The following is an 18,942-nucleotide window of genomic DNA, read 5'->3' on the forward strand; positions in this document are numbered from 1 at the left end:
CTACTTGTGGGGACGTTTCTGCTGAAACATGCCAAGGATTACACAGCAAGGGTGCAATTAGGGACAGCCACACCCATTAGGCAGACTGAATCAGCTGCTTCAGCCAGCAGGCTGGGAGAGGCAGTGACCTGGCAGGAAGTGCACCCTCCAAATGCCTGTTCCACTCAGCTGCTGCCAGCCTGTTTCTGACAGCTCTCCAATGATCAGAAGAGGACCACTGCCTCCCTCTGTTTCTGTGCCTGCAGTGAGTGGGCAGAGAGGATTTTGGGAGCGCCTAACCCCACCCAGTCAGCTTTCAAGATGCAGCAGGTGACTGTGCATGTGATGTTCCTGTGCACAGACTCTCACGTGTCAAACAGATAAATAAACAAAAAGCGGACTGGAATTTCGGTACAGTTTCAAGTGCCACCTTGGCTTGGGCTAGGCCTGGGTGCCATGTTGGTAGCCATTTCTTCTCCAGGCAGGGCTTCAATTAACAAGCTGCAATTATATTCATATGTAACTAGAAGAACTAGAACATTAACTGCTTTAACTAATGGAGGCTTCTCTTCCAGGACTCAGAGCGGCTCAGAAGGGTCATTTTCACTGGGAACAGACTTCAAGGGAAAAGGGTTGCATGTCCCCTCCCCATACGCCTTGTTTCTAATCCTAATCTATAGCCAGTCCCTGGCAGCCAGTTGGTATACTAGTTAAGGCAATAACCAGCAAGAGATATGGCCTCATTTGCATCTTGTCTGTTTTCAACCTCTTTATCTCCTGTAAGTTTCACTATATAGATACAGGGAAGAAGGTTAGTATAATGTTTCAACATGCTCAGACATTATCTATAATGTAGTTATAGGTAGTTTAGTCCTTTGCAGCCCAGATGGACTCTTCTTGGGTTCCCAAATTCAGGAATTCCCCCCTTTCTTCCTTCCCCCTCCCCACATGCTTAGACTCTACTTTGAAAAGATCAGAAGGACTATGTCGTGAATTGTATTAAATTGCTGCATTAAATGCAGCAACCTGTTACAAAATCAAAAATGGCACCCTTCCAAGAGGCAGGGTGATTGCAGGACTGTTTAGGTATGTTCTCTGTAGGATAGCTATATAAACAAGTTGGATCCTTCCCCACTATATAATATTTTCTATACTCATTGACTCCACGTGATTAAGAGCAATAGGATTATATTTGCTTCCTGCCAGAAATTCTTAGAATAATCAGATAACACAATTTCAGCATAACCCACTTGTAGTAAGGACCAACAATAAGATTTACGATTTAAGATTTATGAGAACAAAGATCTTATACGAATCACTTCTGACACAAGCAATATTTTATTATAGTTGCAGACTGATGCAGGATGCAATTCTATCCACACTGACCTGGGAATAAGTCCAGTGAATATATTGAGACCAAATGCAGAGTAACCATTTATACGATTGCAATGGAAGTTTCATTTACACAGCCAGCTTCAGTGGTAAAAACTCGCTGCATTTTAACAAACCCTAATTTACAGGAATCTAGATAACTAGACACAATGGGCTGCTGGGCATCTCATTCCAGCGCAAATCCCCGTGCAGCAATGCAGTGGTGCTAGTGCAGGCTTAGCTGCATCCTGCGTGGTATTTTCAACTGCTAGAAGTCTCCGTGAGGTAAGCCCCAGCTGCAATGGGGCAACTCGAACCTGTGTGAGCTCAATCACTGGTGCAAGTTCACGTTGCCCTGTGTCAGTGGATCAAGCTCAGGAAGAGGGGATGGGATGTGGCGCTCACCAGGCCCCCTCCCAGGCCTGATATGCCCAACCCCCTCGTCACCTTCCCTCTGCCCCATTACACCCCCTCCCCCCACCCGTTCTACCTTCACACTGCTGAGCGCAGAAGTAACCTTTTCTGGCATGCACCACTCCTTGTGCCACCACATGCAGGCCAGTGCGGGCCAGTGTGCTAGCACCGGCAACAACTATGCCATCATAAAGTTTATGGCATCAACTGTGCCATAAGCCTTGGGCAAGAGGTTTGGTCTAGAAGGTAGAGCCTCCGTTAACCTGAAGATAACATCAGAAGGTCGCCAGTTCGAAGACACTGGCAGCTCCCTGAATGGTTGAGAATGGCGAGACCTTGAAGCAGCTGACAAAGCCGAGCTGAGTGATTCCAGCTGCTCTTGGTGTGAGCAAGAAGCATCTTGGCTGCCCTCCATGTGAGAGATGGAGCTGCTTGCCAGCCTGCATGGGAGAACTGGAGACCAGAAGTGAGACCAAACCAGGAAGATCCATTCTGAAATGTTGTCGGTTTTTGAAAAAGAGAACCTTTATGATTGTAAAAAATCCCCTTGAGGGATTTAGAAATGCCTGCCTATGTAAACCGCCTTGAATAAAGTCAGACGAGTAATTCGATGACCAGAAAGGCGGTATATAAATACCTAGTTATTGTATTGGCAACCTTCAGTCTCGAAAGACTATGGTATCGCGCTCTGAAAGGTGGTTCTGGCACAGCGTCTAGTGTGGCTGAAAAGGCCAATACCTAGTTATTATTATTATTATTATTATTATTATTATTATTATTATTATTATTATTAAGTGCAGCAGCAGATCACCAGAACCAAGTGACCCATTGGTTTGGGCTGTTAGTCTTCTTTCTTCCTATTATGTTACCAATGCCACAATATACCCACAAGTTTAATTCCATGTGAGATTGCTGATTATAAAGGGAATGAATGTGATGGCACAATCTGAATCTTACAACATTAATAACATCCTGAAAATATAGCACTGAGCATCAGATGACTGCATCTTTATATAAGAAAACCACAGTGTATAATATTTTGCTTATCAGTCACACTCTAAATCAGCCATTTTCAACCACTGTGCCGTGGCACACCCGTGTGCCATGAATGGTCCCCAGGTGTGCCACGAGAATTTGGGAGAGGGTTATTTATTAGTAGGGCCAATGGAGGATGTGAGCCCCCATTGACAGCATAGTGTGCCTTGTCAGTTGTTAAAAAACTGATGGTGTGCCTTGACCATTTTAGTGCCTTGTTAGTGTGCCATGAAATGAAAAGGTTGAAAATCACTGCTCTAAACACACTGGGAATAATGAACCCTCCAGGAACTTTTGAAAGGTTCAAAAGATTGTGAATTTCCTAATCCACTTCGGCATCCAGTTCTGAGCATTTACAGCCCATTTTCTTTTCAGTGTCCCCCATGAATTGCTTGTTAATTTTAAATGTGGTTTGAGGTTTTGACAAAACGGAAATACAGCAGCAGAAATGAGCACACAAAAGAAAAGAAAAAAACGAAGCAAAGGAGATGCACACGTTCATTTGCTATGGTCAAAAGAGCATTCTAGAAACATCCAGGATCATATATGTGCTTTGTTGATTTTGTTGATATAATTGATTTTATATATACTGCAGATCTGGCTACAAAATGTTGAAAGTCTGACAAACGACTACAGTACATTCACTGCAAGATTAAAGATATCTTTCTTTCCACAAAAGAAACCAATCAATAATCTTCTCATATATCCCATCCTTCTTTTCCCATGATGAGGTAAGGTTAAAACATCCCTGCCAATCTAAATAAAAACAGCTCATATCCTATTTTGAAAAGAGAACAAAAGGGGTGTTCCAACCACACTTCTCTGTAAGAGGCATTGCATTAACTGTTGGCTTTTTTATGTAACTGCTATTACAGTAGGACTGAACAACTTCTCCTGAGAGACCGATTGGTTCCCCAGACACAAAAGCCACCACAAACCTACTGAGCATTGCAAGACCAACTTTACAAATGTTTTGAAATTGCTCAGAGCTAAATACTAAAATGTCATGCTTTCAGGTGACATCTTTTGAAACCCTTCTGTGGTAACACGCCTGCAAGTCTGCCAAATGCAAAGTAGATTTCAAGTTGGGGCAAGTTTTGTAAGATGTCGTTGCGTTCACTTTGGCCAGGAAGTCTTTTCCAAAGAGATGCAACTAGGAATATATGCACATGCAAGGACTGGGCTTAGTTGCCCCAGCCCTGGACCTGCCTGATGTGTGTGCATTGGATAACACAGTGGGCCCTTGGTATTCACAGGGGATCTGTTCCGGGGACCCCCCCCCCAAATGAATACCAATTTCAGTGAATACAGAAAACCCTCCAGGACCTCCTGGATGTGACTAGAAGCACCTTCCAGTCATGTTTGGTGGGGTGCACTGAGGCACAGGGAAGCTGCGCATGGCCTCCCTGGGCCCCAGAAAGCCTCCTGAGGGCATCCAATTGGCACTTCCAGTTTTTGCCAAAAACTGGAAATGCCTTTCCAACACTGGTGTACCTGGGGTGCAGAGTCAAATCTGCAGGTGTCAAACTCACAGATGACAAGGGCTAACTGTACACAGGCCCAATCCATACAATCTATCCCCCACAATTTTGAGGGCTATCAATCATATATAGATCCCTGTGCAAACATGACATCCAACCTGTGGGACATCAGGGCGGCCAGAGGGAATGGAGGGCAAGTGTAATCCCATTTTGCAATCACGTGCAGTCCAAGCACACACCTTCCTAAGTTTTAGGAGCAATGAAACAAATACAGCACATAGTAAGAATTAGGCATTGTTCAGAACTTCAGATTAAATACTTAGAAGAGTTTTACTCAAATGAAATTTGACATGTTAAAGATCTTACTAAAGAAGTTTTAATATTTGGTTCCTGCCTGAATATTGTTTTAGAGGCTTTATTTTTAAAAGTAGGCAAACAAACTGATGAAAACTAAAATAACTTTAATGATAAAAAGTTCAGAATGCAGATGTCAAAAATAGGAGAATATATGCATTTTGAGAACATATGCATATGCATATGTTCAAATACATTTGAACAGGAGACTTCATACAAATGATAGAATGAATAAAATGATTAATAATCTTGACAAATAAGATCTTGCTAAAAGGACTATTCAATGAATGCTATTTCAACCTGGTCATAATGACCTGCTTAAACTATTCCAATTAAATGCCAGCAACAAAACTAAGGACTGATTATATGGGCAGTTAAAAAATTGCACAGTACAATAAATTGTACAGTTTCAGCCACACTAGACGCTGTTCCAGAACCATCATTCAGAGCACGATACCATAGTCTTGCAAGACTGAAGGATGCCAACTCCCTCTGTTTCCTAACTTCAGCATAGGTTTATCACTGGTTTTATGTTATGTTGGCATAATTATGGATTGATCGATCAACTGCCAGCAGTAAGAATGTTTGCTGACCAATACTGAGGAGCAAAGCAATGATATAAGTAGGGAACTTCTCACCACTTTTATGGGAACATAAGACCCCCTCCCCTGCTGGATCAGCCCAAAAGTCATCTAGCATCCTATTTCCCAGAATGGACAACCAAATGCTTCCGGGAAGACTTGTTCTCCAGTGTAAACTTCCTAGGTAACCAAGCTTTGGATTATCTCAAATGAAAGAGATCTAAGACAAAGCAGCTGAGTAATAAAATTCTTTTTCTGAGGATACCCTCTGCAAAGGATTATCGCAGTTCCTGCCCAGCTGTTTTAATCAGAGGTGAAAACAGAAGAAACCAACAGCTTGTGATAAGAAGAGCAACAAAAAGAGTTTGAAAACATTCTCCTGAGTATGCAAACATAGGAAGATACCAAATGATTGATTACATTATCAGATTCATACATAAAAGTGGTTTTATGCCCAATCCACCACAAATCTCGGATTCCCCCCCCCCCCCCGGAATCTCATGAGGAAAGTTTCAGCCTCAGGAAGTTTCCTCAGGGTAAGCCCCTGTGGGCCTGGTGGGTCAACTCAAACCTGCACCAGCAACATCACTGGCACAAGTCTCCACTGACCTGGGAAGGTGTATCAGGTTCAGGAAGGGGTTGTGATTTTTTGGCACTGCTGTCACTGAACCGCCCCAGACCCAAGCCACCCTCCTCCCTGCCCTGTCACTGGCCCATTCTTCCCACCCCACTCTGCCCTGCCTCCCTGCCTCCCTCCCAGCCCCTGCACAGCCTTACCTGAGGAGGCAATCTTCTAGCATTCATCACTGTTTGGACTTGGCTGCTTGCTGCTTCCAGCAGCAGCCAGGCTGCACCCTCCAGCAGAGTTGTATTTTCAATAGCCACAAAGGGCACTATGTCACAGGAACATGAGTTCCACCAGCTAAGACCCCAAATGGACCCTAAGACATGTTAAGATTTAACTTTCACATGGATGGTAACCATACTTTGGGTGCGGCCAAGACCACGTTGGTAAACCATGTCTCCTATCTATCTCCCTGTGTGCACAGCATTTACTTTCACTGGTAAATGCCATACCTGGGGAAACTTGTTCCCTGTGATTGAGAATAAAGGGCAATCAATGTTCCCAATCCTGGGGAGAAAATCTCCCTGGATACAGCATTTGTCAGTGCTGATAAATGCTGGACATGTGGTGGAAGGGGCATCATGAATAAGCCAGCAAATAGTGGGCCTTATTAGTGCACTTTCACCTTTCCCCATCACATTGACAGTGCCCACACCAACTTTACATTGCAGAGCGCTCAAGACAAAACCCAAAGCTACCAAATGGCTGTGGCAGAAAGCTTCTTCTCATGCTGAGACTGGCTAGTGCTTAGCTACTCATATCATTGAGGCTCCCACTGTTTTAGATAAGTCGTTAAACAATGATCAGAACTGTAAGTGGGAATACCACCACCCAAATATCTAAGTAAAGAAAAGCGATACTTTTGTGATACAAAAAGAATACAAAAGTGATACAAAAAGAAAAGTAAGGAAAATGTGCTTCCTAGAGACAGTCAACTAAACATCACTCATATTCACAAGTATTTAAAAGTCAATATAAAATAGATAATTGTTTGATTTCCCAGAGCCTAACAAAAGACAATGCTCTCGTATATTGCAGGCAGGTTATATGATCTACTAAATAGTAATTCTTAACTTTCAAAGTCCACTGCCTTCTTCTTAGGTCTCAACTTCTGTTAATGAGTGATGAAAAGGATATTCCCCATGTTATTTAATGATTGACAAATTACATGTGATCCTACCTTAAGTGGAAAGCCGAACATTATTATCACTGAAATGCATCAGATATAACAGGTCATTTTGAAAATAGGCAAATCATTACTAATCCTCCAAACATCTCCTAGAGCACACAATGAAAGCTCTAGGTTTATTTCAGTATGCAAAGACAGGTTAAAGCGTCATAATTTAGTCATTAAAAGAACTATTTTAGCTTACATGAGTTAGCTTGGTCCTAGAGGGGGAATGATTGAAAAGATATCTTTGTTACTATCACATTAAGTATGCCTCTTGCATTATATAGTCAGTTCTCATTATCCGCTAGCGTTAGGTTCCTGGAAAACCTAGTGGATACTGAATAAGCGGATATTGAATCATTGAGCCTATGGGGAAAATAGGGTTAGGTTCTAGGGACTCTTCTTCACCATACACTCTTAATTTTATGAACCTGAATCTTTACTTGAAGTCTGTGGAGCTGGGTGTCAGCAAGTGCTCATCAACATCCCCAACATCTAATGCTTCCTCCTCCATGCTGGACATCCCTCAATGCATTGAAGGTAGCTGGCTTAACAACAAGGCCTCAGAGTTCAGCAGTGGGGATGGGGTTGCTACAACTGTCCTTCTCCTACACCTTGGTCTCTTGGTCTCTTCCCTGGGTTTGCCCCAGCCCCAGAGCAGGCAGCCTTCCAGAGGGTTGTAAACGTTCAGCTGGAATCCTCAAAATGGTGCCCAAGATGGTGGGGCAAGTCTGGAAATTGACACAAATGTGTCCAGTTCACAAACGGTCCAATGCCCCCTCTCCCACTGACCATATACTGTACAGGCATCTCTTCCTCTTGCCCCAACACGGTGCCAGCACCAGCTTCAGCTTGTGAGAAGGTCACTGTCTCTTCTCCTCTTCCTCCCACAACCTCTCTCACCCCTACCTGTTTGTAGCTGTGCCAAGCCCTTCCTCCCAAGTGCACCAGCACAGTATTCGCAGATAACAACAACAGAATTGCAGATAATGAGAACAGGCAAATTAGCAGATAGCTAGTTTGCATGTAAAGAGAAATGACTGTACTTCATAGGGAAATAGCTGACTATGATTGTTTTGCATAAAACAACCTAAGGTCCAATTGACAACACTATCACTTTTTAGAAATTACTCTCACTACAAAGAAAAAGTTTCATTTCATTCATACATACAAATACAAAGCCTGAGTTAGTTTGCCACTCTACTCCACTTGCTCTGGCATGTTCTGCTATTCCTCAAGCAATGAGAAATACAATTTATTTTGGATGAGAAAGCATTGGAGATTTTTGGCAACTATGTCATATTTGCTTTATTTACAAAAGTACAAAGAGAGCATGATGGTAATAAACAAGCACTCCTATGAGGTAGATCCCCAGCAAGAAATCTGGACAACACCAGGTTGCACTCTCAGTTTCAGCTAATCCCATCTGTATCTTTTCCAAACTGCCAATGTGTTTTCCATGCTTTCTCACTCAATCTGACACAAACACCTGCCGTTCTCAGCTGGGGGGTGTCTGAATAAGAATCTCACATGTGGTGAGATTCTTCAGCTACCAAGGAACTATCTCCTAACCCAGGGGTGGGCAAACTTTCAACTTTAGGGATCCTGGATCTTTAACAATTGTGTAGGAGAGAGAATTTCAGCAGGGGCAGCTTGTCATTTCTGAGATGACAAGTTGCACCTGCTGGAATTCCCTCTTCTATACAATTGTTAAAAGTTCAGGATCCCTAAAGTTGAAAGTTTGCCCACCCCTGTCCTAACCACTGACTCCCATCAGTCCATCGTCTTGGGTGATGATATGAGCCCAGCAAAGGAATCGTCAGTGACCAGCCATCAAATTTCTCTGAAAACATCATCCAAAGCAACAGGTTTTACCACTAGAATAAATCAATTTCCTGCACGTATTTTGAGTTTGTATGTTAGACATTCAAAAGGATTATTAACCTGTTTATTTCAATTTTTTTGAAAGGGAAATTCCAAGAAACAGATTCCAACTCCCTTCTGTTGCAACTGCCTGCTTCTGCCAAAGACTCAAATCATTTCTCAGATGAGTTCTCAGAAGCAGACAGAGTGGCAGTTCTTTTTTCAGATTTCAACCTTAGTCAATACTGTATATGTACAGTTCAGGCTAGGAACAGCCAACTGATAATGCAGATCCAGCCCCCAAAATAGTTCTGTTTGACAGCCACTGAATTGGAGAAGCTTTATCACAGGTCGGAATGGAAAGAGCAGTTGTTTTGAGGCTTGGCTATCTCTATCTCGGGCAATTCTGTGTTCCAACACTAGGTGTCAATAATTGCCATTCACAGACTGAAGGTTGCTGCATCGGTCTGCAGTGTTGCATACTATCACTAGATGCTGCTTATTACGCATAAACAAATAAGGGAGCAAACCTAACCCCTCTGTTAGGCCAGCACAGGTCACTTGCGCCGACCCAGGGGCATCACAAATGTGCATAAGGCATGTTTGCACCAACTCAGGAGTCGGGGAGGCCAGCGCACGCCAGATCCCGGTCTAGCGGGGTAAGTTTGCATGTGCTGAGTTCTGCCAATGGAGGGGTCTAGAGGGCCATGGGGAGGACATGGAGGAGGCATTTCAGGTGGGAGAGAGAGGGTGGCAGGTGTTCCTGGGGGCGGGCAGGGAGTGGGAGGTGGGGCCAGGATCCAGTGGTTATGCCGGATCCTGACCCCATTCCCGGGTGGCACGGAGCAACCTCTGCTGCTCTGTTGTAATCAGATCTGCACCACCTCCTGAGGTGGCGCAGATCCAAGTAAACCCATTGGGGCCAGTGTAGCGTGACACGGGGTAAGGGAAAACTTTCCCCCTTGCCTCGGGTTGCGCCACTTCTGGCCCCAAACTTGTCTGGGCCCGCTGGTCTGCCCGCTCCAGCACAAGTCAGGACTGCACTGCACAAGTAATAACTAATAAGTGCTAGTGCTATGTTATGTAGTACTCTGTTCAAACCAGCAGCACATGTGCACGTGTGTTCTTTCCATCTAGAGAAGATGCACACTGGAAGCAAAATCCTCAGATGAGTGCTGTGAAACCCAAGGAAAAAAACAACCATACGTATTGATTGTATAATAATATTGCATGTCACTGGAATCACACCTCAAAAGTAACTTTAAAAGATTAATCTTAATAATTAAACTGTAAAAGTAAGAAGAGCTTACCCTCCACTTTATCTCCATATGTATACAGTCCACCAGTAAAATGTGGCACAGAAAATACGAGTGCTCCTAATCCTATCAGGAAAGCTGCTAGTGCCAGCCATCTTGGTTTGTGCCCTCTCTCGCCGTAGAAAGATATAAAAAGGCATAACAAACAGAATGAAATGTCGTAGCCGGCAGAGATGATGCCGGTGAGGGAGCTGTTCAGTTCGTAACGCTTCTCGATAGAGGAAATGCCCACATTGACTAATCCATTCACCAAAGTGCCTAAAAGAGACATAGAAATTAGGAAAAAAAAATCAAATTTTGTCTAGATCATTGCTTTCATAAACAGTAATTTCTTCTCATTTGTGCTATTATTATTATTATTATTATTATTATTATTATTATTATTATTATTATTATTATTAACAGTATTTATATACCGCTTTTCAACTCAAAGTTCACAAAGCGGTTTACAGAGAAAAATCAAATAACTAAATGGCTCCCTGTCCCAAAAGGGCTCACAATCTAACAAGATGCAAACGAATACCAGCAGACAGCCACTAGAACAGACAGTGCTGGGGTGAGGTGGGCCAGTTACTCTCCCCCTGCTAAAAAAAGGAGCACCCACTTGAAAAAGTGCCTCTTACCCAATTAGCAGGGGTTAATGCTAATTAACCCCTAGTGCTAGGTTACTTTTTCCGTCCTTTAAATTCAAAATTATTCAACAAGGCACTCATTTATTGTGAAACGAAACATCAACTTGAGCCAGGACACATGCAAGCACAAACAAAGAGCTGAGCTTTGAACCTGCTATTGCCATCGCTGCTGTGTTGCTGCTGTTGCAGAAGTTGCTGCCTCTGCCCACCACTGCTAACAGCCCCAGAAGTCACCCAGATGGGTCCCCATGTGAGTCGGCCTGGATGGGCAGCAGCAATAGCAGACAGAAATGATAACGGTGTCAGTGCTCATCTCGGTGTCCAAGGAGGTAATGTATATAGGGGTTCAGTAGCGGGCATTTTGCTTGCCCCCAGCCTATGTCAAATGTGGACCCAGTCCCAATTACAAAGCAGCAAACTGGTCAATGTTATCTCCTAAATGGAGCAGGGAAGCAATCTGGTAATCTGTAGTCAGGGAATCTGGCATCAGGGCTCAGGTGCTTTACATGCAAGCTGGAGCTGCTTGCAAGTAGAAGAGACTGCTGGGATGATCACAGCCTATCTTAAAGATGGAAGGTGTACTGCATCCTGATCTGCATCCAGCTAGATCAGGGGTGCCCAAACCGCGGCCCAGGGGCCACTTGTGGCCCTCAGGGACTCCCAATCTGACCCATGGGGAGGCCCCCGTCTCCAATGAGCCTCCAGCCCTCCAGAGAATTGCTACAGCCCATGCTGGCCTGATGTAACTGCTCTCAGCATGAGGGCGAGTGTTTGACTTCTTGTGTGAGCTGTGGGATGAGGGCTCCCTCCACTACTTGCTGTTTCACGTCTGTGATGCAGTAGCAGCAGTGAAGGAAAGGCCAGCCTTGCTTTGTGCAAGGCCTTGAGCTATTGCAAGACCTTCATTCATTCATATAAGTTCCATCTCCAATATATTCATTTATGTAAATTTATTCAGATTTGAAATGTAAATTAATTTTATTTTTTCCCCGGCCCCTGTCACAGTGTCAGAGAGATGGTGTGGCCCTCCTGCCAAAAAGTTTGGACACCCCTGAGCTAGATCAAATGATCTGGGGAGCCAATCAGGGCCTTGCTAACCACTGGCATTCCTGGATGGGGGCATTGAGTGCCTGTGTAAAGCGGCCCTTCATTGATTAAATGGTTTCTATGTCTTTCCATATTGCAGAAGGGCCTATGCCCCGTCTCCAGTAAATCTAGGCAGGCTAGGAAGTAGCCTTGTCTGAAACCTTGAAGTCACAGCAGAGTAGTCAATGGATCAGTGGCCTAATTCAGTATAAGACCATTTTGTTAAATCATAACTTCGTAGCTTTGCTGCATAAAGGAACCAAAAATGGATCACCTCTCTCCAGAGACTTGCTCAGTTTGAGCTGCTGGGGATTGAAGATGGTAACTCTGCCACTGAGCTATCCCACTGTAGCCCTTCTGTATGCCACTGTATGCCACTGTAGCCCTTCCCACATAGAACAATTGAGGCCTCTAATGCCAATCAAGCAACCGGTTTCAGTCTTATTACTTTTCAAGTCAGTATCATTGCAACAAGAACCCTTGGGCAAGCAATAGAATTCCATGAAAAATATTAGGTGTTGGCATTTATAACAGTCAATCTAATAAATAGTTGCCTAATTCAAAATTGTCACTCGAGAAGCTATATATCAGTTATAAATGACTAAAGCGTGGTCACATGCCAACTTGGAAGATTATCGAGAAGAGGTAGAACCTGTCTTGCAGGCCCTCCACCCACTAATACTTCACGTGCCGAATGTAAAGAAATTAAACGTAATTGCTGTATGATTATGTATTTTCACTTCCTCAATGTTTGTGTGTTCACATTGCCCCTGTTGGCAACCTTCAGTCTCGAAAGACTATGGTATCGCGCTCTGAATGGTGGTTCTGGAACAGCGTCTAGTGTGGCTGAAAAGGCCAATTCGGGAGTGACAATCCCTTCCACACCGGGAGCAAGTGCAGTCACATTGCACATGGGAAAACTCTCACATATCTGATATCGTCATCATATATATGATGATACCAATTCTGTGACACGATACCAATTCAAATTAGTTTTGACTATTTAACCAACATGTTATCCTAGTTGTGACATCCTATCCCCCACCATCTTTCACCATGCAGCCATGCTAATGGAGTGCATGCTGTTGGGGTGGTGGTGGTGATCAGATGACCAGTGAGAGGTTAGTAAAAAATGTTTTAACTTACTTCCCAGTAGGCCACCTGATCACCTGTGGGTCTCCTCAGACCCTTGACAGCAAAGTCTGAGGAGAAGAAGGGTACACTGAAAAATCAGGGATAGGATCTGGTGTGCATTTTTGCCACCAAGAACCACCCCCTGCACTCTGCTCCCCATCCCTGCATTCCTCCTTTCCCACCCCAAACTTCCTTTGAACCACCCCCTCCACACCTTCCTTGGGTTGGCACAGCATCCAGATGATTCTGGTGTGTGAGCAGATGGACATTTCTGCCAGTGGCTCTGTTGTATGTAACAACAGCACAACATTTGCTCTATTGCAGGGCTATCAGTACATCTGCTGTCATAAATGGCCCACAGGATTGGGTCAAAAGTGTCACAATGCAGATGTAGCTGAAATCCATTGCTAGAGTTTACTTTGATATTGTCCTCCTATATTAGGGTTGCAATTCTATGCTTATTTTCTTGAGAGTTAGACCCACTGAAAATAAACAGAATTACATTAAGCTTCTATTTTTAAAACCTGCTGAAAGACTGAAGCATAATGTGCTCATACAATACAGGGTCAGTTGAGGCAGGAAACAGTACAGAAACAGTACAGATCTGTGCAGACATTCTTTTCTGTACAGATGCAAAGAGACTGCACAAGCAATAAGCACTGGAGCCCACCTTCGTACTTGACCTCCACATGTTTGTCAAATGTACACACAGTACTTGTGTGAAGGCACTGACCTGAAAACACATGACCTGGACACCGGAAAAGTAGATGGATTGTGAACTGGACCTTACACATACAGGGATCTGTATGCACAGGTCACTGTGCACACATTTGACCAATGTATGGAGTGGGAGGGGCCTGCCACTGCAATCATATCTTCCTCCGTACCTACATTTACTGAAGCCTTAGGAAGCAAAATATGGCTAAGCCCATATGGCCTTGATAAATGTGTTGGGCCTTTGGATTCAGGAAAAGAGCACCATGGTGTTATCCCAACTTCCTCTCTCAATCTTTTAAAAGTACTATCACTGTATCTCTTTTAGAGGAAGGGAAGATTTACAGAGCTTGTCTTAGGAACAGAGGTACATGCAATTCTTTATGCATGATACCTGCAAGCATCTTAAGATGTGCACTCATCTTCAAAAAAAGTGCACATGTATTCATCTTGAAAAAATTAATGCACACCAATCTTCAAAAATAACATTGTAAAATGACATCCCGTGCATAAAATGGATATAGGCTCAACTTGGTGATTTTCAAGCAGAAATTCCGTTATAACCATGCAGGAAGAATCTAAGATTCACATTTTGAAAAAGCATCAGAAAACGTTGAATGTTACAAGACACATGTATATTATAGCCATGAGTTCCCAATTAGAATCCCGCAAGAGGACCCTGCAAAGAAATGCTCTGCCTTCCTGGTCCTAATTGCTCAAGCATGTCAACTCTCTCCCTATAATGTGTCTAGCTATGGTTTTCCTTTTACCTCCAACCAACACCTCAACATTCTAAGACTCCTAGGGGTGGCCTTGGATGCTAAGTCTACATCATGCCGTCAGAGGTTTCCTTCCTTTTCTATTAATTTACAAACACACCTACTTTTGTGTGCCTAGGCAGTCCCCTGAGTATGCAGAAACCACTACCTTCTCTGTGGGTAGCCCCATTTTGCATACAAACTGACAGGCACTCCACCACCTATTAGCATATAGATGGATTCTGCAAAACAAGAACAAAGTTTCCGATATCATGCAATGAAATCAATGACTCTTCCTGCAGAGTCAGAATGTAACCTCATGCAAATGAAGTGAAACAGGAAAGTGTCAGCCAGTATCAGTGAAACAGGAAAGTGTCAGCCTCCCTCACCTTAAAGAGCAGCACTCCTACATAGGAGAATGGAGGCAAAACAATGCAACGACACAAGGATCTCTGCACAGGAAAAAGAAGTTGCCTGCAGTTTGTGCATGAATTGTAGTCAACAGACGAGAGTTGAGACTTGAGTCATGGCGTTGACAGCTCCAAAAGGGAAAAGTCACTGTGGTAACTGAAATCTCAACTCCGGCCAGCCAACAAACTTTATGGTAAGGGTATAAAAGGGATATGGCACCAAAAAACCTTTCACACAGAAGAGAGACAAGTTCTGATAGAACATTCCTCCACAAATGGAGGCAAGATGTTGACTCAACGCTCACGTCAGCTACCTCTGCCAGTTGTCTGACCACTTGGAAGGAAAGCACTGACCAAGCACTGACCATGTACCCTCTCCTTCAGGCAGACGCTGTGGGGAGGATTGGATCTGATGCTCCCGAGCCCAAGCTCTGCACACCTGCAAGCACGAGATGTTGGCAGCTCCTCCTCAACAAGTCCAGTTCTCCCTCAGGGCCAGGAGGTGAAGGCAGCCACCACCCCGTGCACCCACCTCCACTGCTTGCTCATTCCAGTGGAAGATGAAGCAATAGAGATGGTTGCAATGAGCAGTCCAATAGCTCTCTCCCTCTGGGCAGCACAATGAGCCCACCTCCAATCGCTCTGCCTGAAGTGGAAGCACAAATGTTGGCAGCTGCCTTTGCAGCTCTTGGGAAACCAGCATTGAAGAGGCCACCTGTTTCTCCCCGCATGAAAATGAGCTGCAAAGGTGGCTGCAAGGAGCAGCTTCCACCATTTCAGTTTCCAATTCAGGTGGCGCAATGGGGTGCCCTGTGCTGTCAGCAAGTGCACAAGGCTGCTCCTAGCATCCAGATCCACTGCTCAGTTGAGTAAGTGATGGTGATGGTGAGAGGGAGTGGCAGCCTCCACACCCTTCTTCTCAAGTTCAAAAGATGTGGACACATGAGCCGTGCTGGTGCACTGTCAGGTTACTGCAGACCTTGGAGCAAAGCCTGAGAATGGGAACCCCATGGTTTCCCTACCACCCTGATACATTGTCATGCACATTGGGGCAAAAAATCAAAACTTCACATATAGGCTGATGGGTTCTGAGCTGTCTGTGACAGATCAGGAGAGAGATCTTGGGGTGGTGGTGGACAGGTCGATGAAAGTGTCGACCCAATGTGCGGCGGCAGTGAAGAAGGCCAATTCTATGCTTGAGATCATTAGGAAGGGTATTGAGAACAAAATGGCTAGTATTATAATGCCGTTGTACAAATCGATGGTAAGGCCACACCTGGAGTATTGTGTCCAGTTCTGGTCGCCGCATCTCAAAAAAGACATAGTGGAAATGGAAAAGGTGCAAAAGAGAGCGACTAAGATGATTACGGGGCTGGGGCACCTTCCTTATGAGGAAAGGCTACGGCGTTTGGGCCTCTTCAGCCTAGAAAAGAGACGCTTGAGGGGGGACATGATTGAGACATACAAAATTATGCAGGGGATGGATAGAGTGGATAGGGAGATGCTCTTTACACTCTCACATAATACCAGAACCAGGGGACATCCACTAAAATTGAGTGTTGGGCGGGTTAGGACAGACAAAAGAAAATATTTCTTTACTCAGCGCGTGGTCGGTCTGTGGAACTCCTTGCCACAGGATGTGGTGCTGGCGTCTAGCCTAGACGCCTTTAAAAGGGGATTGGACGAGTTTCTGGAGGACAAATCCATTATGGGGTACAAGCCATGATGTGTATGCGCAACCTCCTGATTTTAGGAATGGGTTAAGTCAGAATGCCAGATGTAGGGGAGAGCACCAGGATGAAGTCTCTTGTTATCTGGTGTGCTCCCTGGGGCATTTGGTGGGCCGCTGTGAGATACAGGAAGCTGGACTAGATGGGCCTATGGCCTGATCCAGTGGGGCTGTTCTTATGTTCTTATTGGGAATTTTCACTGCCACCCAGTACTGAGGAGTCAGGGGTGAACATCAGTCAGGGATCAGATATAAACAGTAGGTAGAGCAACCTCCCTGGCTATGCTGGGCTTACAGGAGGAGAAAGGATGAAGATCAAGTGTAGAACAGACAGGTTGCCAATGGAGATGACCACCTCTCCCTCCAACAAGCCTGGAGAGGGCCCTGATCTTTAATGATGGAAGAAGAGAGTGGCCAGTCCTTAAGGGGGGGACTCTTAAGCTTTTTCAGCCCACCCCCACTGGGTTCTGTACAGCCAGTGATGACCTACCATCTCTGCCCTGCCCATTTCTCCCCCACTGCTCCCCTCCAGCACTCCAGTAAGAGCACCTCTTACTACATTCTAGTGATCCACTTGGATCGCTTGAAAGTCGGTCCAGATCCCTTAAGAGCTGGGCTGGCTCCCCAAACTTAAACTTTCTGCAGCCAGGGCTGTTGCTTCCCCTCTGCCTCGCTCCTGGAGATCATGCCAATAATTTATTTTTATTTTGGGGGGGGGGGTCCCTTGCTCGAAGCGCGTTCACAGAAGATGGGAGATGTCTGCAAAGGAGTTGTGGCTGCTATAGCAAGACTGGGCACTCTCACTCTCAACCCGCTGAACTCTCAGGGAGAGGGCTCCAGCCCAGAAGTGGCTGCATCCAGCAGGAGGTGGAGGAAGGTGTGTGCTTGGGGGGAAGGAAGATGTTTGGGGGGGGGGTGCAGGTCATTGCTGCCCAGGATGCCACCCAGGCAAGAGATGGGTGGTTAGCGGGAGGCACTCAAGGGGAGGGGGCTGGGGGGCAAGAAGAGGAAAGAGTTGGGGGGCTGCAGGTCACTGCTGTCCAGCATGCCTGGTGGGTCTTCGTGGTGTGATGATGTGGTTGGAGATGGGAGAGATGGGTGGTTGGAGGGAGGCACTCAAGGGGAGGGGGCTGGGGGGCAAGAAGAGGAAAGAGTTGGGGGGCCGCAGGTCACTGCTGGCCAGGATGCCTGGTGGGCCTGCGTGGTGCGATGATGTGGCTGGAGCTGGGAGAGATGGGTGGTTGGGGGGGCACTCCTGGGGGGGGCAGACCTGGTGATCACCTTTCCCTTCCGAGGAAGCATCCAAGGCGCGGACCCCCCGCCCGCCGCGGGCGGCGCTTACCCTGGAAGACGGAGAGGAGGCTGTAGAAGAGCAGGTAGCCCTTGGCGTTGTTGCAGATCTGCAGGGCGGGCGGCACGAACCTGCCGATCCCGCAGAGCTGCTCCTCCGGCAGGTAGCTGGGCGAACGGTCGAAGCGGTCCTGGGAGAGCTTGTCCTCGCTGCCGCGGCTCGGGGTGGGCGGCTCGAAGGCCGGGTTGTCCACGCCGCGCTTGGCCATGGCTGCGCCGGAGCACCTGCTGGCTGGCTGGCTGGCGCGCAGGCTTTGGCTCCGCTGGGCGGAGAGGCTGCCAGCCACTCGCTGCACGCTCCGGGGGCAGAGAGGCGGAGGAGGTGGGAACGTTCCGCGCACGGCTCAAGCGCTGCCGCCGCCTCTGCTGGAAGCCCCAGTCCTCTTGGCACTGCCCATCGCGGGGGAAGAAGCCCAGGAGCTGTCCCGGGCCCCCAGCTGCCAAGAATGGGCTGCCTTCCCTCCTGGGGGCCCCCCAGCGCGCCTTCCAGAGGAAGGACCCCAAAGCACCAGCAGGGGTCACCAGTGTCCATGCAATGTGTGGCGTGTGGGCCACACTGAGCTTTGGAGTCTGCACTGGAATCACAGGAAGGAGGGCATGTGCAGTGTCAGGCTGGGGTCACAACACGATTTATTAAAAAAATAACACTCCACTGGACAGGTCATTTGACACTTGCATGTGCATCGACTGCGCGTAACCATCACATGCAGGCACATGCTTTCGTGTGTGGCAACAGGGCGGGCAAAAAATAAGTGCATAGGCATCCCTCTAATAGGGATAGTGCATCCAAGAGTTGGTGCAGGCATCTCTCCACATGGCTACATCAGGAATGTTCTGGGCAAGTTATTCCATGACAGTTAAGAATGACAGTTGCCCAGAGATGCTGTGGTAGTGCAGTCAATTTGGACCATAGTGAAGCAGTGGCATAGCTAGAGGGGG

At 46.1% G+C, this 18,942-nt stretch overlaps 1 protein-coding gene across 1 annotated transcript in view; it reads right to left on the minus strand.

Annotated features, from left to right (window-relative positions):
- The window catches only part of SLCO4C1 (solute carrier organic anion transporter family member 4C1), a 59,751-nt gene extending 41,539 nt beyond the window's left edge, over positions 1–18,212 (minus strand). The window contains exons 1-2 of the mRNA XM_066612557.1: positions 17,996–18,212; positions 10,185–10,448 (exon numbers count right to left, since the gene is read on the minus strand). Coding sequence (XP_066468654.1) covers positions 10,185–10,448; positions 17,996–18,212 — 481 coding nt within the window. The remainder of the gene's footprint in view (positions 1–10,184; positions 10,449–17,995) is intronic.
- Between the last annotated feature and the right edge of the window lie 730 nt (positions 18,213–18,942).

The sequence above is a fragment of the Tiliqua scincoides genome, chromosome 2, assembly GCF_035046505.1.
Source record: "Tiliqua scincoides isolate rTilSci1 chromosome 2, rTilSci1.hap2, whole genome shotgun sequence".
NCBI lineage: Eukaryota > Metazoa > Chordata > Lepidosauria > Squamata > Scincidae > Tiliqua > Tiliqua scincoides.